Source organism: Myotis daubentonii, chromosome 2, assembly GCF_963259705.1.
Source record: "Myotis daubentonii chromosome 2, mMyoDau2.1, whole genome shotgun sequence".
Classification (NCBI taxonomy): Eukaryota; Metazoa; Chordata; class Mammalia; order Chiroptera; family Vespertilionidae; genus Myotis; species Myotis daubentonii.
In genome coordinates this window covers 62,970,571-62,990,209 of record NC_081841.1, presented here as the reverse complement: position 1 = coordinate 62,990,209, position 19,639 = coordinate 62,970,571, and the positions used below count along the sequence as shown (strand labels likewise).

The 19,639-nt window shown below is 41.4% G+C and overlaps 2 protein-coding genes across 5 annotated transcripts in view; both read right to left on the bottom strand.

The window, feature by feature from the left end:
* Positions 1-15,258, bottom strand: part of TBK1 (TANK binding kinase 1) — a 52,509-nt gene extending 37,251 nt beyond the window's left edge. Inside the window, exons 1-4 of one of the 2 annotated variants that reach the window (XM_059683497.1) lie at positions 15,102-15,258; positions 12,113-12,231; positions 5,516-5,656; positions 2,150-2,279 (exon numbers count right to left, since the gene is read on the bottom strand). In XM_059683497.1, coding sequence (XP_059539480.1) covers positions 2,150-2,279; positions 5,516-5,656; positions 12,113-12,199 — 358 coding nt within the window. In that variant the 5' untranslated portion in view covers positions 12,200-12,231; positions 15,102-15,258. Of the gene's footprint in view, positions 1-2,149; positions 2,280-5,515; positions 5,657-12,112; positions 12,232-15,101 lie in introns of those variants that run through there. The other variant, XM_059683498.1, reaches the window with a different exon arrangement.
* A 2,600-nt stretch (positions 15,259-17,858) lies between these two features.
* The window catches only part of XPOT (exportin for tRNA), a 39,429-nt gene continuing 37,648 nt past the window's right edge, over positions 17,859-19,639 (bottom strand). For all 3 annotated transcript variants that reach the window (XM_059683495.1, XM_059683494.1, XM_059683496.1), the window contains one exon: positions 17,859-18,476. In XM_059683495.1, the coding sequence (XP_059539478.1) occupies positions 18,450-18,476 (27 nt within the window). In that variant the 3' untranslated portion in view covers positions 17,859-18,449. The remainder of the gene's footprint in view (positions 18,477-19,639) is intronic.

Genomic DNA, 19,639 nt, shown 5'->3' with positions numbered 1-19,639 from the left:
TCACAGTCTGGGACCCCTCGGGAGATAACAACCTGCTGGCTTAGGCCCACTCTCGGGTGGCAGAGGGCAGGCCCAATCCCTAGGTGCAGCCCCTGGTCGGGCTCAGAGCAGGGCTGATTGGGGAGTTGGGGCACCGCCCCCTGTCATGCACAGAGCAGGGCGGATCAGAAGGTTACAATGCCACCCCCAGTCACACTCAGGGTGGGGCCAATTGGGGGGTTGGGGCACCGCCCCGTCAGACTCAAGGCAGGGTCGATGGGGAGGTTGCGGCGCCACCCCGTCATGCACAGTGCAGGGCCGATCAGAGGGTTTGGGCGCTGCCCCCTGTCACGCACAGAGTAGGGCTGATAGGGGAGTTGGAGCACCACCCTGTCACACACAGAGCAGGGCCCATGCGGGGGTTGGGGCGCTGCATCCTGTCACACACAGAGCAGGGCTGATCAGGGGGTTGGGGCGCCTTCCCCTGTCACAAACAGAGCAGGGCTGATAGGGAGGTTATGGCCCCGCCCTCTGTCACACACAGAGCCGCAGGGCAATCAGGGGGTTTGGGCGCTGCCCCGTCACGCTGCTCCAGGGGCCAGGAGGCCTCACGGCTCCGCTGATCCCGGGGCGTGAGGCCTCATGGCTCCGCTGATCCCGGGGCGTGAGGCCTCGTGGCTCCGCTGATCCCGGTGTTGGGAGGCATATTACCCTTTTACTATATAGGATAGAGGCCTGGTGCACGGGAGGGGGCCGGCTGGTTTGCCCTGAAGGGTGTCCTGGATCAGGGTGGGGGTCCCGCTTGGGTGCCTGGAAGGCCTGGATGAGGGGATGATGGCTATTTGTAGCTGGTCACACCCCCTTCAGGGTGGGGGTCCCCACTGGGGTGCCTGGCCAGTCTGGGTGAGGGGCTGAGGGCCGTTTTCAGGCTGGCGGGTGACTGAAGCTCCCAACCTCTTTTTTCTTTCTTTTTTTTAATTCTGGGATTTATTTACCTTCTATGGCTGTCACTGGAACTGAGAGCCGGCTTTAGCTCTGAGGCTCGGCTCCAGCTCTGAGACCTTGGCTGCTGAAAGCAGGTATCTGGTTTGTTTGGCTTCTATAATTGAAACACTGTTGCAACTCCAGCTCGGCCGGCTGGCTGAAAGCATGGGGATTGTTTAGCTTCTGTAATTGCAACATAGTTGCTTAGAGTGCAAGCTCAGAGCCCAGCAGTGGCAGGCGGGGAACCTTGGCTTCCTCCTTCACTGGAGCAAGCAAGCTTCCTGTTCACTTCAGCTGCCTGGCTGCCGGCCGCCATCATGGTTGGCAGTTAATTTGCATATCACCCTGATTAGCCAATGGGAAGGGTAGTGGAGTTACGGTTAATTACCATGTTTGTCTATTATTAGATAGGATAATATTCCATTGTATAGATATACCACATTTTGTTGACCTATTCATCAATTAGTGGATACTTGGGCTGTTTCCATTTTTTGGCTATTATGAATATTGGTGAATAAGTTTTTGTGTGGGTATGTTTTTAATTCTTTTAGGTAAATACCTAGCATGGAATTGTTAAGTCATATAGTAATTCTATGTTCAACCTTTTGAGAAACTGCTGGATTGTTTTCCCAAGTGGCTTTGCCATTTACAATCCCACCAGCAGTATATAAAGGTCTCAATTTCTGCACATCTTCACCAGCACTTGCTTTGTGGTCTTTTTGATTTCAGCCATCTTAGTGGATATGAAGTGGTAATTTGGGGGTTTTTAAATTTTCATTTCCCTAATGACTAATGATCTCAAGCATCTTTTTATGTGCTTGTTTCCTTTTTGTATATCATCTTTGGAAAAATGTCTATCAAAACCTTTGCCCATTTTTAAATTGGATTATCTGACTTTTTTTGTTGAGTTGTCAGGATAAAAATTCCTTATCAGATAAAAGATTTGCAAATATTTTCTCTCATTCTATGGATTGTCTTTTTACTTATGTGATGTTGTCATTTGAAACACTAAAGTTTTTTATATTGATAAAGTTCTATTTATCTATTTTTTTCTTTTTGTACGGTACTTTGGTGTCATATCTAAGAAAGCATGGCAAAAAAGTCCATGGTTTTGAATGCAAAAAAATTTATGTCATCAAATTATATATACAAATATACACAAAATCATATAAATAAACAAACATACCCACATCTCGCAAAACAATTAAAAATTCAGACTCTGGTAGTCCATAGGCATTAGATGGCTCTTCTAAAACAGTGTATAAACTCCCGCATGGACAAAATTCCATAATAAGTACTTTATGTCTTGTTGTTGTCTGCAAAAAATAAATCACTGATTGAAACTCAATATAAAAAATGTTTTTATTATATGACAGTACTTAATTTGATTTCATTTAAATGTGGGATTTGCTACAATGATGAAGGCACTTTAAATTGCTTTATCTAGGATCTGTTAAATATTTGTTGACTGTACACATATAAGAATTAACATCTTATAAAGTCCTATTAAAATTGAATTTGTGCCGAAACCGGTTTGGCTCAGTGGATAGAGCGTCGGCCTGCGGACTGAAAGGTCCCAGGTTTGATTCCGGTCAAGGGCATGTACCTTGGTTGCGGGCACATCCCCAGTGGGGAGTGTGCAGGAGGCAGCTGATCAATGTTTCTGTCTCATCGATGTTTCTAACTCTCTATCTCTCTCCTTTCCTCTCTGTGAAAACTCAATAAAATATATTTTTAAAAAAAAATTAAAAAAAAAATTGAATTTGTTTTTGAAGACAATCAAGCCACAGTGAAAGCTGGCTAAATCTGAATTAGAGAATCATTGCACTGATGTTAGAATGGTTCTTTTAAAGTTATCTTTAATTTCTTATACATAATAGTACATATAGGACATTAGCTCTTCTAACAAATCTCTTAAAACACCTGACGAAAACTTTTACTTCAAATAATGAAGTTCTAGCCCTAAAAACAAACAAGTGGCAGAATAGCTGATCAGTCCCTCTTGTAGCAAAGTTCTAGTCTGCTCATTTTTATCTGAGCTGCTTATTTGTTTTCAACCTTGATTCTAATGTACCATTGATTATAAGATACATCAATTTAATAACAGCTGTGTAGAGAAAAATAAATATTACCTAATTACATATACACATTGATTATAAGATATATGCTATTTCAGAAACTTGAAAATGTAAAAATTAGTCTTCAAATTCAGTTTAAGTCCTTTCTTTCTTTTATAATATTTTCTACATATCTCCAAAATACTTTTATGAAACATTTGAAATTTCTCTACTATTGAGTAGTTTATGAGAAAATTTTTTATTTATTTTTGAATAATTTTTTATTTTTCAATTACTGTTTGCATACAGTATCATATTAATTTCAGGTGTACAATTCAATGATTAGACATTTATATAACTTACAAAGTGATCACTTTGATAAATCTAGTACCTGACACTATACATAATTATTATAATATTACTAATTATATTCCCTATCCTGTACTTTACATCCCCATGACTATTATGTAACTACCGTTTTATACTTCTTAATCCCTTCACCTTTTCAGCCATTCCTCCAACCCCACTTCTTATCTGGCAACAGTCAAAATGTTGACTGTATCAGAGAGAAATAAATTTTTAAAAAATTTTGTTTTTAAATAATAAAGTACGTTGATTATTGAAAAATTGGAAAATATCTGTAATTCTATAATCAAGAGATAATTATGTTAATATTTTATGCATTTTCTTTGTCTTTTATCTATGCATCAAATCATATTATAGATACCTAACACTATTTAAATATCATACTGTATATATCAAGATCATACTGTATATGTATTTTAGTCCTGATTTTCTAACATAACAATACACATAAGCAAGTTCCCAGGTGATTAAAGCTTTGGTAAATATCTTTTTTCTTCATTATTGCTTAATTGCTGTGTAGTAAAGAATTAACCAAAAGAGGTCTGGCCTTTGTCCTTGGCTACTCACTAGGCCTCTGGAATGTCCTGTCTGTTCTAAGTTGTCTTTGTTTCTCTGGGGACTTTGGCCATATGACAGCCTAACAATGTGACTTATGGCAGGGGTTTTAGGTCATGCATATCCTTTCCAACTTCCAGAGGAAACAGAGACTAAAGTATCTGAATCTTTGGGAAGGCCTGGAGAGTAAAGGTCGCCATGCAGAGAGAATGTGATTGAGCTCCAACTAAAATTTTGAATACCAGCAATATTCTGTGCATCCTGTCAATTTAAAGTGTTCCTGAGGAGAAGGAAGAGTCACACTGAAGCCCTCCCATATTCCACCCTATGGATCCCTTGCTTTGGCTAGTTATAATTTGTATTCTTTTGCTACAATAAAACTTTAATTGTAAGTATAGAGCTTTTCTGAGTTCTGTTTCATTCAACACTAGCAAATTATCAAAGCTGAGGACAGCCATGGGAAGCCCCGAATTTGTAGCCAGCTGGTCTGAAGTGAAGGTAGTCCTGGGGGCTCCTGAACATGAAGCTCGTGTCTGAATGAGCATAGTCCTGTGGGCACTGTTCTCACTGACCGTGCAGTTTGCCAAACTCCCAGTAGCTGGTGTCAGAAGTCTTGAACAGGTTTGGTAATCTGGAAGGCTATGTTCTTAACCTTGAGTGTAGCTAACTCCAAGTAACTATCCATCACACATTCTAACCTATTGAACCATTTTTTATTATAAACAGGGCAGCAATGAACATCTCTGTGCATAAAACTATAATTTACATTTTTAATTACTTTTTAAGAATGACTAAAAATAAAATGACTATAAGGAGTGTAAACCTCTAAATTGTTTTTCAAAAGGTGTAATTTATTGACTACCCATGTTTACAGGGATTAAAATAGATTTCTATTTCCATTATTTCTAGATAATTATCCTAATAACATCTTTATTTTCACTGTTTCCCTCTAAAATCAATTCTATCTTTTATAAATGGACTTTACATATTAATCCCTGGATTCTTAAGATTTTTATTCCTTTACAAAGCCACCTTTCTACTGTTTGACTTTCTCTTTGCTCCTTTTAAAATTATGTCAATTTAACTTAGTTTCTTTCTTTTTTCTTTTAGTAAATATAGTAACCATATTCTATACTCTTTTACTTTTTATACTACTTTTTCTGATTCCATGATACTTCATTTCCATTGTTATAGCTAATCAAGAATCTTTTTTTTATTTTTATATTTATTTTTTAAATTAATCTTTTGATACCTCACCTAAGGAAGGAAAAGAGAAACATGGGTGTGAGAGAGAAACATCAATCAATTGCCTTCGAACCCGCAACCCAGGTATGTACCCTGACCGGGAATCAAACCAGCAACCTTTTGGTACATGGGATGATGCTCAACCAACTCAGCCACTTCAGCCGGGCTATTCAAGAATCTTTGAGAATAGAATATTTAATTGTATAAACTCTAATTTGCACCATTTAAAAACCAAACATACATGTTTATAAAACATTGCTAGGTTATTTCTTCTAAATTATATCAACTATAATAAACATGAGAAGATTAACTAAAACTTGAATACTTACCTCCTCTTCAATAGCAAATAATTTGACAATATTTTTGTGATTGAGTTTTTTTAACACTTCAAATTCTCTCATTTGAACATCTACTGGACGAAGGAAGCTTATGTTATTAAATACTTTGATAGCATATAAGTCACCAGTTTTCTAAAAAAAAGAGAGAGAAAAAGGTCTTACTTATTAATAATATTATAAAGAAGATAAAAAGGTACCATTAGAACTAGGTATAGCAAACCTAAATATTTTTAAACATAGGTAATTTATACTAGGGCTCCTGACTTTTTTTAAAGCTACACTAAGTCAACCAACTGTTCAATATTTCTTTCAAATTGTATGCTTTGGAAAGTAGAAAAGACTATTTGCTTTTACATTAAGAGCTTCCATTATGATACACGTGGCAAAGATAGGCATCTACATATCAGAAAATAAGAGCTCTAATAGTACCAAATGTGAAAGTACATTTTAGATAAGAACAGAAAGTGAAACAAGAGTTTGATCAGGGCCTAATAATTTTAAACTAGTCAAACCAGGAAAGAAAAGACTGAAAACTATAGTCCACATATGAAACTTTTAGTAAGAATCTCAAAGTAATGTAATTAACTTTTAAGAAATATTCCCTAGCTACAATGTGTGTGTGTATGAGTGTGCAGAAGTAGGAGTTAGAGAGTAAGGTTAAAGTAGACTATCCTCGCTGGATTGCACCACTGCTGCCTCAGATAACTTTCTGCAACTTTACCTATGCGTAGGGAAGATCGTTGCTTCACAGATCATCTCTAAAGGATCAAACACATTTCCTTTCCTGCCTATGTAGCACCCTGCTCTCACTCTTATGGCTTACTATATAGAACACACACAGTTACAAGGCACAGCTATAGTTGAGAGGGAATCTTAGAAGTACAAAACAAATGTTGAATTTCAGGTAAACATTACATTCACAAGTTCTTCATATTAACCTTCCTTAAAGGCTCTCTTCCAAACCCTCCTACCTCCTTCCACTCACTCTAACCTGAAAGCCTCTCCTTGGTGATCAGTCCAGATTCTTTGAGTTTAATATTACTCTCCCCATAATCCAAGGCTGAACTTCCCTCTTTGACCTTGGGGTTCAAGCACCCTTGCCTAAAGGTATTTCATGGCTCTCTCTGTCAGGACCTCTGTGCTGTTCCTGCTTTGATGCCCTCTCTACAGTTTCCACACTTCTTCACTTTCAGTCATAACACTCCTCCCCTCACCTCAGAATCTCATGATTTTTTTTCTTAAAACTATTTAACTCCTTCACAATCTCACTCTCCAAGATCACTATTTGGAGACCATCTATGTGATGTGATGTGATATGATGAAGCCTCCCTCACTCCCCACTAAACACACATATATTCAGAGGGAAAAGGGCCAATGACCATTTTTCAGACAATATGAAAACTGAAAAACTGAACTACATGTTGGTCGATTACAGTGTTTTTCCATTTGTTCAGCCAGGGTAAGGACATTGCCAAATCTATACCATTCAACAGAGAGATTTTTCTTGAGGACACTTGTCTCAAACTTAGTCTAAGATTAGGTGAATCCTAACAAAGGCATGAGCAGGGAAAGTAATACAATGTTGCAATGTATCCACTGTGATCAAGGCCAGTATTTTCTGTAGTCTACATTATACCTGTGAGATTGCTGTGTCATGCATGGGAATGTACAATTTTCCATTTATTCAACTGCATTTATCATTCACTATCTGTAAGCCAAAGCATATGTAAATATTTAGAGATCTATATGTGTGTGTGTGTGTGTGTGTGTATATATACATATATATACATATACATATACATATACATATACATACATACATATACATACACACACACATACAGTAAGTTCTCATTTAACATCATCAATAGGTTCTGTGACTTAAAGGGAAATGATGTATAATTAAACCATTTTTACCTCAGGGTAACTGATATAAACAACAGTTAAGTTCCTACAGCATCTCATCAATATTATAACAAAAACCACATTAATCAAGGACTTGCTGTACACACATGTTGAAATCAACACATCCTTCCTACAGCTCTCTCCCCTTTAACTTGATCATGGTTACTATGTTATCCTATACTAATAAAAGAGAAAAATGGTAATTGGCGTACAACCGTTACCTTTTTCATTGGCTAATCAGCGAGATATGCAAATTAACTGTCAGCCAAGATGGCGGCTGGCAGCCAGGCAGCTGAGAAGAGGAGGCTTGGTTGCCCCAGCGATGGAGAAAGTCAAGGATCCCCGTAGCTGCGGGGCTCTGAGCTCCTGAAGCAACAACTCCAAAAGATACAATGTTTCAATTATAGAAGCTAAAAGATGGCGGTTAATTTGCATACTCAGGCTCCAAGCAGAGCGAAGCCAAACAGCCCTGAAGCAGCAGGGCAGAGAGGCCTCAGGGCCTGGGATCAGCAGAGTCGAGAGGCCTCCCGGCCCCGGTGATCAGTGGATCCGAGAGGCCTCCCGGTCCCAGTGATCAGCGGATCCGAGAGGCCTCCCAGCCCAGGTGATCAGCGGAGTCGAGAGGCCTCCCGGCCCAGGTGATCAGCGGAGTCCAGAGGCCTCCCGGCCCCGGTGATCAGCGGAGTCGGAGGCCCCGCGATCAGCGGAGCCGAGAGGCCTCCTGGCCCCAGTGATCAGCGGAGCCGAGAGGCCTCCCGGCCCCAGTGATCAGCGGAGCCGAGAGGCCTCCCGGCCCCGGTGATCAGCGGAGCCGAGAGGCCCGGCCCCGGTGATCAGCGGAGCCGAGAGGCCTCCCGGCCCTGGTGATCAGCGGAGTTGGAGGCCCCGCGATCAGCGGAGCCGAGAGGCCTCCCGGTCCCTGTGATCAGTGGATCCGAGAGGCCTCCCGGCCCCGGTGATCAGCGGAGCCGAGAGGCCCGGCCCCGGTGATCAGCGGAGCCGAGAGGCCTCCCGGCCCCGGTGATCAGCGGAGCCGAGAGGCCTCCCGGCCCCGGTGATCAGCGGAGCCGAGAGGCCTCCCGGCCCCGGTGATCAGCGGAGCCGAGAGGCCTCCCGGCCCCGGTGATCAGCGGAGTCCAGAGGCCTCCCGCCCCGGTGATCAGCGGAGCCGAGAGGCCTCCGGGCCAGGGATCAGGGGAGCCGAGAGGCGTCCTGGCCCTGGGATCAGCGGAGCAGGGAGGCTTCCCAGCACCGGGATCAGTGTGACAGGGTGCGGAGCTCCAACCCTCTGATCGGCCCTGCTCTGTGCATGACAGGAGTGGCGCTGCAACCTCCCTATGGACCCTGCCTTGAGTGTGCCAGGGGGTGGTGCCCCAACCCCCCAATCAGCCCTACCCTGAGCATGACTGAGGGTGGCATCGCAACCTCCCAATCCGCCCTGCTCTGTGCATGACAGGAGGCGGGGCCCCAACTCCCCAATGGGCCCTGCTCTGAGCCCGACCAGGGGTTACACCTAGGATTAGGCCTGCCCTCTGCCACCCAGGAGCAGGCCTAAACCAGCAGGTCCTTATCTCCTGATGGGTCCCAGACTGTGAGAGGGCACAGGCCAGGCTGAGGGACCTCCTCTCCCAACCCCGAGTGCACAAATTTTTGTGCACCGGGCCTCTAGTATATATATACTACACACACCAATCCACACACTGTAGCTAAAGGTAACTTGAAAAAGAGACAGTTAAGAAGGTAATATAATGGAATAATAAATTTAGGGACCTGATCATTCTAAGCAATAACATAAAAGAGTTTAGATAATATGGTTAAAATCCTTATTAAGGGCAGACAGGATTTTTTTGGTTCTAGTCCTAAACCCTTGAAATTAATGTCACTGAGAACAAACATGGTTTCTTAAAACACATCCCTTGGAAGACTATTAGAGACTGAATACTAAACTGGGTCTTAGCAATCGTTTAAGTCACCAAAAGCTAAAAGTGTCCAAATGGCAATTCTGATTCATTCTCTATAAGCCATAAATATATATTTATATATATATATTTTATTGATTTTTTACAGAGAGGAAGGGAGAGAGATAGAGAGTTAGAAACATCAATCAGCTGGCCCCTACACACGCTTTACTGGGGATGTGCCCGCAACCAAGGTACATGCCCTTGACCGGAATTGAACCTGGAACCCTTCAGTCCGCAGGCCAACGCTCTATCTACTGAGCCAAACCAGTTAGGGCTTAAGTCAATTCTTATGTCTCTCAAATCCTTACTTTAGCCGAAACCGGTTTGGCTCAGTGGATAGAGCGTCGGCCTGCGGACTGAAAGGTCCCGGGTTCGATTCCGGTCAAGGGCATGTACCTGGGTTGCGGGCACGTCCCCAGTGGGAGATGTGCAGGAGGCAGCTGATCGATGTTTCTCTCTCGTCGATATTTCCAGCTCTCTATCTCTCTCCTTTCCTCTCTGTAAAAAATCAATAAAATATATTTAAAAAAAAAAAATCCTTACTTTAGGCTTCCAAACTATATTGGATAAAGTATATTTTTGTTTCCTTTGAAGAAGAACTTCAGGTTGTCTTAAGTCTAATCCAGGGGTGGGCAAACTTTTTGACTCGAGGGCCACAATGGGTTCTTAAACTGGACCGGAGGGCCGGAACAAAAGCATGGATGGAGTGTTTGTGTGAACTAATATAAATTCAAAGTAAACATCATTACATAAAAGGGTATGGTCTTTTTTTTCAATAGTTTTATTCATTTCAAACGGGCCGATCCGGCCCGCAGGCCGTAGTTTGCCCACGGGTGGTCTAATCTGTCCTCATTCATTCATTCTTTCATTCAACATTTACAGAGTGCCTACTATGTATAGGCACTTACATAAAGGACATTGAATATGTAATGTAAGTAAAGAAAGAGGACTGGAATATAAGAAATACTATTAGTGCCAAGCACTTTGTACTTGGGTATGTGCCCTGGGAATTGAAAGGTGACCTCCTGGTTCATGAGTCAATGCTCAACCACTGAACCACACCCGCCAGGCTAGTGCCAAGCACTTTCATATACATCACCCAATCTCTATCATTTTCTATCACTTCATCAGTTTCAAATTTGCATTCCTTCCAATGCCACGTTGCTGCTGACCCCAAAACTCTTTGGGGGCAGGAAATGTACATTATTTGTAGTTATGTTCACTAGGTCCACTGCAATGCCTGACACATATCAAGTGATTATTAAAGTCTGGTTAATTGGGGTTACAGGAAGACAGACAGTCAGATGTGCTCTCAACACTAAATCCTGTGCCGCCACTTGTTTTCACTTTCTGGCACAGGACACAAAACAAAACCAATTTCTAGGACAGAAATATCCACAGTTGAGCACAGTGGATTTGATCAAGGAACCAGAGACCACAATGAACTTGATTGAGAACCCAGAACCTGTGGACAAGTCTGGAATCAGAAGGAAAAAAGCTAAAAGTGTCCAAATGGCACTTCTGATTCATTCTCTATGAGCCATAAAATCTCTTTTTAGTCATATTCTCTCTCCAGGAAAGGAAACAGCCCCTCTGATTTGAATATTTATCTCACTGTCACTGATGGAACTAAATGGTGGGTAATCTCAAGGCTATAAGAAAATAATAAAAAAAACTCTTCCTTTCTAAAATATTTAAGGCTCCTGTTTCTAAAAATAAGACTTGAGGAGCCTCTAAATATCATTTACTCAAAAAAATGCATAGTACTGAAAAATTAGTTGATTATTATTTGAATTATAAAAGGATTTTTAACTCCATTATTTTTTTAAAAATATATTTTATTGATTTTTTACAGAGAGAAAGGGAGAGAGATAGAGAGTTAGAAACATCGATGAGAGAGAAACATCGATCAGCTGCCTCCTGCACATCTCCTACTGGGGATGTGCCCGCAACCCAGGCACATGCCCTGACCGGAATCGAACCTGGGACCTTTCAGTCCGCAGGCCGACGCTCTATCCACTGAGCCAAACCGGTTTCGGCAACTCCATTATTTTTCTAGCTCTTTTCCCAGAATAGAAACTTTAATGATTGTAAATGTCTTCATTTTAAATTATTTTAATTATCTTTAATTTTACCCTCCAATATAGAATCTGACACAATTTTTTTTTTTAGTTATTGAAGTGCCTCTGGGGTTATTTCATTCTCACTTCCACTAACAAGTTCTAATTACCTCATACAAAGATAGAGCCTTTTAAACCTGGGCTCCTTTTTGATAATCGCATTTTATTCTAATCTGCTGTTTTACTGGGGGCATGAAGCCTTAGCACAGTATATAGGAACCATCCATGGTTGCCCTCCAAACTACAGATCTGCCTTCCCTACTACCCCCAGCCCATATCACTGCCGCATTGGACTTCTGTTAGTGAGACCATGCACTACCACAGAGGGCGAGGTTTGGGAAAGACCCAAAAGGCACAACAGACCTTCCCTAGTCACTTTTTTCAGCCACCCTCCTGTTTTTCTCTGCTACCCAACATATAACTTCTGTCACCACTCAGTAGAAAGCACTGCCTCTGACATAAGCTCTACCGTATAAAACCACAAAAACAGGAACTCTTTAGACAGTATAACAAAAACACTACGTCTCACATTTTAGTGCAAGCGTGCTTCTCAGAAGAGTACATATAAAATGATAAAAACCTTCAGTTTTCTCTGTACCAACCTTATGTCTTCCACGAAAGACATTTGCAGTAGCTCCTTGGCCTAAAATATCAGATAAAAGCCACAGATGATTAGAAGTGCTCTGCATCTCGGCTTGGTCAGGCAATCCTCTTTGTTATACTAAGAGAAAAGAAAAAAATGTGCATGTTTGTTTTAAGGGATTAATACATTTAAGAAACAAATGTGAGTTACTTATAGTCTCAAGTAAGATCACCCCTTATTTATAGCTAAATTGAGGTGTATAAACAGTCCAAAGTAAAAACCTAAGTTTCCAGCAATAGTAAAGGCCAAAGTGTTGTGTGGGCTCTGAATAACACTAGCCAATGACATCTTATATTCAATTTCATTTACTTATCAAAAGGCTGAAAAAAACATCTATTTCCCTTCCAATTTTGTCTTTGTCAATGAGAGTGATATTGGCCACTTCTTCAAATGTTTTGAAAGATTAATCAATGAAGAATTATATTTAAAGTGTTTCAAAATAATGCAATAGTGTAAAATATAACAATATAGTAAAAATTACTTTGTTTCCTTCAAGGGCAGGGCAACATTAACTGCTGATACTGCATAACATTTACATAACTTAAAATTTCATCTACACAGAACAGAGCCTGACAATCACAATGGAAAGGTGCAAAAATGATTGTTGCTGAAAGATTACTAACTCTTCTGAAATTAAAGGATAGTTTCCCCAACCTGCAAGTATATTAATATAGATATGCCAAGTGCATATTACTAAATCTTAAAAAATAAGCAAGAGGAAACTATGCATGTGTGGGGGCAAGAGGTATATGGAAAATCTCTGTTCTTTCTGCTCAATTTTGCTGTGAGCCTACAATTGCTCTAAAAAGTAAAGTCTATTTTTTAAAAAGCATCATCCCTATCCAATAGTGGAAAAAAGCATCATCCCTTTTTAACACTGTCCTTTAATACTGAAAAGCATGTACGAATACTAAAAATATTTGACCTCCATGTTAGAATAAAAAGGTATGCTAGAAAGCATAAACACTAGTCTCACCAAACCACCTTAAACTTAAATCTGCTGTAATGTCAGATTAAAACATATCTTAATATTCCTTTGTAGAACTCTGGGTGGGTAGCTCAGTTGGTTAGAGCATCGTCCCAATATGCCAAGGTTGCATGTTCCCCATCAGGGCACATACAAGAATCAACCAATGAATGCATAAATAAGTGAAACAACAAATCAATGTTTCTCTCCCTCTCTCCTTCCTGCCCTTCCCTCCCATCCCCCCACCCCGGCCGTCAAATTAAAATATAATATATATCCATTGTAGTAAGTTACAACAGACTAGGTAGTCAGTGATGAATTCATAACTGCCAATATTCCAAGTAGAATTAGGAACTTAAAGAATGGCCAGGGGTCTAAATTTCAGCAATCTTTGATATACTAAGATATATTTATGCAATTTTACCAGCCATCTAATTCAGATACGGAATGTTACATTCAGCAGTTTATTGGAAATAAGCAATAAAAATAAGATTTCCTTTTCTTTTTCTTTTAAAAAAATATATTTTATTGATTATTTTTACAGAGAGGAAGGGAGAGGGATAGAGAGCTAGAAACATCGATGAGAGAGAAACATCGATCAGCCGCCTCCTGCACACTCCACACCGGGGATGTGCCCGCAACCAAGGTATATGCCCTCGACTGGAATCGAACCTGGGACCCTTCAGTCCGCAGGCCGATGCTCTATCCACTGAGCCAAACCGGTCAGGGCAATAAGATTTCCTTTTCACAAGTAAGAAATATTTGCGATCTACTGGGGTAATAATTTATAAACTTCTTAAATGTCTTTTCAATAATATCTTTAAATAATGAAAAACCTTCCCTAAGTTAACTTTGCTGTTTGAGATAACTGTAAATGGCCAGCGGTATCATTAGGGACCTCTCTGTACCTAGTGGACAATATAAAACACATTTATCAGCTAAAGATAGCTGCTCTCCGTACACAGATATAAGCCTGTGGTTTTACAGTGATCTGGGGATATGTCTTCTGAAACTATCTTCCAAAGACCCCACCCAAACAGCATGCTAACACGTGACCCAGCACGCCCACAAGGTGCTGGCTGCATAAATGTTTCCAAAATTTTGACACAGTACCGGCAGGCACTCAAGTCTGTTACTGCTGACCCTGCCTTCCGTCTTCCTTATCTACTATCCAAAACGAAAGTTAGCATTTGCCCATCAGCAAAAACCAGGAAAACGGGCCGTTCCAGGATTTCCAAACTCTCCGACCACGTGAATCATGTTAAACAGGTATCCATTCAGCGCTCTCAAGTGAAAGCGGTCGTTCCTTGGGGAGAAGTGGGTTTGGGGCCACTTATGCACAAATACCTGGGAAGCGGCTGCAAAACAAACCTGCGGCCATTCCCCACAGGGAACGTGTGGGAACCTGCATTATCCACGAATTACATGTTTGTACATTAAAAACGTCGTCAGCTTCTAGCTCCCCGTGAGTCAACCTCCTCGTTATCAGCACTAAAACCTTAATGAAACATCTTTTTCATCGTCCGACAAAAATAAGTCAATCCACTGAAAAACGGCCGACCTCGCCAATGCCCGGAAACAGGGCACAGAGCGGCCAGTCTCAGGGCAAGGGAAGGGGGCGACGTCTCCCCGGGGCGCCAGGGCCCACACTCGGCCACCAACACATCCCCTTTGTCGGTGCCCGACGTCGCCAGAACCCCGAGGGCCCGGGCCGGAGGGCCGGGAGTCCCGATGGAGGAAGTCGACCATTCCGCCCGGCTTCGGAAGCCTCAGACCCCCGGGGCCGTGTCCGCACCGCCCGGATGCGCGGAGGGTCAGCCTCCGGCCGCGCGGGGCTCCTGGGGTCGCCCGCCCCGCCCCCGCTCTGACTCAGCACCCCAGCTCCCCACGGAGGGCGCGAACACTCCGCGAGGCCCGAGCCGGGCTCCGCGGCCCTTTCCCCACGCGCTGCGGCCCCTGGGCACGCAGCCACCCCACTCACCGCGCCCGGTAGCCTCCGCGCCACCGCCAGCGGGCTCCCGCGGCCTCCCAGCGCCTCGGGACACTTCCGGCTTCGCCAACCCTGTCCGGGGGCCACGTGACCGAGGGCCGGCGCGCGCGTGTGCGCGTGCGCACGCCCTAGGGTCCAGCCTCAGCCTCCGAAGCTGCCGCGGCGGTGGGTTCGCCGATCGTCTCTAGCGAGGGGCGGGGGAGCTGGGGGTGTCTGCAGCGCGACACCCCTCCCTCTGAGGGTGAAACCCGGGAGCCCTGCACAATGATTCCGATTCCCATAATCGCGAGTCCCGCCCCGTCCCGGAGAGCAGAGTGCGGCGTGGGGCGACAGTGGGGCAGACAGAACGGAAGTCCTCATTGTAACAATCGAATCACAGGTGTGCAGAATGCTGGACACCTGAGGGGCTCTCACGGGGGAACATCCGAGTCCGAAGGGATAGATTTGTATCTGTTTTCAAGACCACGTTGGCTGCCGTGGAGCTAGATGATCTCTTCTTATTAATTCACTCGTGAAAGTCTTAATGTACATAAGCTCTTTTAAGTCCCTCTTTTAAGCGGTATTTTGGAAAATGACATACTGGAGAGCTTTTTATGGACTAAAATCAGGCCCAGCAATATTCGTGCCGCCAAGATCTCAGGCAGCTAGCCAACCCTTCTGACTGACAGCACTGCAGCCTTCTCAACATGAGAGCTCAGACTACTGGCTGACGCAGAGCTTCCCAAAAGAGAACCAGCAAGAAATGGGAAACCGCGAGAGCGGTTTAGAGCAGAGGCTTTTGAATGGAACAGACCTGTGGCTGCTGTTCCAGCTCTCCCTGCCAAATACTGAACTTTAAACAAGTTTGTGTCTTGTTTGTTTTGTTTACCTCTCTAAGTCTGTTATATACACAACTGCAGTAACAAAAGCCCGCTGTGATGCATTGTTACCAAGGAAGTTGCTTTATTAGACTTTTAAACAATGTTTCAGTGGTGGAGTCATTCTAACAACAGACAAATCTATTCACTGCATACAATTCCAACCAGTTTTCCCATATCTAATGCCAAGGACCTGTCAAAGCTCCTTGCAACAGTGAAGCCCACAGCTCAAAGTTTATGGGAGAAGTGATGAGCTGAGCCTAAGCCTTTTATTCACATATTTACCACATAGTAATTGATACACATTGAAACCAGTGTTTTCTTAAAGGTCAAGCCACTTGTGAGCCAGTGTAAGCGTTTACGATTTAAATACAACTGTTAGGCACAAAACTAAACCAGGCATCATAAAATCCTTGTGGTTCCATAGTCAAGTCACACAAATCACTAAATTTTTTGCCTTGATGTTATCTCATCAGTAAACAGGTGAGATTCACCCTTGTGACAATTATTTGAGTGCTTGCTTTTGGAAATGAGGTGCAATGCAATACAAATAAGGTAATTCATAATCGAACAGTTTCCTGATTACTATGGCACTCTATGTAAAGTGCTCTGGAAAACTTCAAGGAATGAAGATAGGAATTATACATGGTTGTATAACGTGAAGTTTCATTTCTATTACACTCTTAATTTCCATGTCTTGATTTCTCTTAGCTCTGAACTCATGTGAATCTTTTGAAGGGCTTTAAAAAGTCAGGGAGAAAGGAGCAGGTGTCATTTTTACACATATGGAATTAATCGTACAGTAACCATAGCTTGTATCAAGCCTTCATGTGCAGGTATTGTAATAAGCTCTTTTCATGTTTAACTTAATCAGTTTAGTTATGAGGTAGCTACCATTATTTCTCCCATTTTGCACCTGGGGAAACTGTGGAGAGAGAACTTCCTTAAGGTTCAAAAACCAGTTACTGGCAGAACTGTTATTTGAACCCACTTATATGAACCTTTATCTGGATCCTAGGCCTGTGCTCTTGACCACTATGCTATGATACTCATTAGCACACTTTATAACAATTAGTATTATAGCAATAGATGCAATTATCTCTCCCAGAGTACAAGGGAACTCATACACAAAGCACTCAGCTTTTAATCATCTATTTTTAAAAAATCCTTATTGAAGTATAATATACATTCTATTGATCTAGTTTTATAATTCAGTCAACTTAGTTCAGTATGTTTATTCTATAACGTAATGAAAATGTTTAAAATCACTTCTAGAATTAACCCCAGAAAAAGGTCTATGTGCACAATTCAGAATACAATTTTAGGGAATTTATAGACCACTGAAGCTCATCTATGAAATCCCTAGGGACCATATTGGCTAAAGGTTAAAAAAAAAAATCCACAGAAATATCCAACCCTCCCTTAAAATCTTACTTAGACTTTTAGAATTTAAACTTAAATAACTATAGTAATTCTGCTACTCGGTGTTGTCCCTCTTTTCTTAATTTTCCAATACTACCATTGTTTTTCCTCTTGCCTTCTTGCAGTCATGAATAAAAAAGACAGGGGAATGTACTTCTTCTATTAACTAAATGGGCAGCAACTAGTTATAAGCATCAAACACATAGGTATATTGTGCCCTACGTAGATCCAATAAAAGAGGTAGAAGAAACTGGATTTTTAATTCTATCAACAGAATCACACAGGCTTTTTCTAGGGCATTTAAAAAAGATTCTATTTAACAGAACTAAGTTGCATATAGCCTTTTAGGAACATAATAAAATAAACGATCTGTAAGCTCGTATGTGCAATCCTTTAAATGGGAAATCACGGAAAGATAAAATGAGAAAATAAGGCTAAAGTATTTATAATAATTCCAAAAAAGACTTGGTAGATTCACTATGTAAAATTTATTTTATTTATTTTTTTATAAAAAAATGTGTAACACTGGTACCTACTCTTAAATCAGTTAATTTATGAAACCATTCTTTTTTTGTAGAATACTTATTGGCATTGAAACATTTTAAAGAAAGGTAATGGCTATCTACAAAAAAATTAGTTTTGATCTGTTGTATCCCACCCCCATACTTTGCACACATAAAAGAAAATTTAAAATTTCAAACCTTTTATATTCTGCAATTTAAAAAAGTACAGTTTTCCTGCTATGGTTTTTAAAGGACTTAAAAGTTTCAAGTAAAAATAAAATGGTACTAGGATAACTCTGCTGTATCTTTTAACAGCTTTTTTATATAGAACAATTTGAATCGGCATGCAAGCAACTTCTCTTGTTGTCACATACCCGTATTTAGGGAAAATTACACACATTTTACAGAAAAATCCCAATACATATACTACAATAAGCCCAGAGCCAAGTTAAAAAGACCAGTGTGAATGGCACACAAAACTGCTTCTTTATAAATTATTAACTGGAATTTCTGATCATAAATCCTGATCATGAAGTAGGCACAGGGAGATCCAGTTCTTAGGGCCTTGCTCTCTGGAAGAACACCTGCAAATAAAGTAACGGTACAGTCAGTATTAATGTCCGAAAATACCACCTTTCACTTGAAGAATGGCTTTAAGTTGCTGAGTGCTAGTTACTCTTTTTTTTTTTTTTTTTTATTAGTTAAGGTATTACAAATGTGTCCTCATCCCCCCCATTAACCCCCAACCTCCCCCCACACACACAAACTCATGCTCCCATCCCCCCGTTGTCCATGTCCATTGGTTTGGCTTATATACATGTATACAAGTCCTTCTGTTGATCTCTTCCCCTTACCCCCGCCCTCCCCTACTTTCCTTCTGGGGATTGATAGCCTGATCGCTGTTTCTCAGTCTTTGGGTCTGTCCCTTTTCATCAGTCTATGTTGTTCTCTATGCTAGTTACTCTTTTGTAAAATTCAGCAGATATTGCCCTGGCCAGTGTGGCTCACTTGATTGAGCGTCATCCATGCACTAAAGGCCGCTGGCTCAATTCTTGGTCAAGGCACATACCCAGCATGCAGGCTTGATCCCTAGTAAGTGGTCTACAGGAGGCAACCAATCGATATTTCTCTCTCACATCAATGTTTCCCTCTCTCTCAAATCAATAAAAACATATTAAAAAATGCGTATGTATTTAAAACATTTCACATAAATTCACACATAATACAAGAACTTTGTCTTTTGGACAATTTGATAAAGTCTATAGATAACTTATGGTGACAATATTAAGTTGAAATAAAGTATTACACTAATGCTATGAGAGTCAAGTGATCAGAGGAAAACATGCTTTAGACACATTTTGCTGACTGGCACTACTATCAAAATTAATGCTGAGAAATTAAATTTTGAGGAAGAAACAAGTCAAAGCTACAGATAGTAGTTGTTATCCTTTAAAGGTTTTATTATTTATTTGATTATTAAAAAGTACAGGAAACTCAGATGGTTAATGTTGTCCTGATAGGCCCAGGTTCAAACCCCAGTCAGGGCACATACAAGAGTGAACCAATGAATGCATAGATAAAAATGGAACAACAAATCGATGTTTCTCTCTCCCCTGCCCCTTTAAAATCAATAAAATAAAAAAAAACTTAAAAAAATACTTTTAGCCCAGGTGGTGTGGCTCAGTGGTTGGTTGAGTGTCAACCTATGAACCAGGAGGTCATGGTTCGATTCCTGGTCAGGGCACAT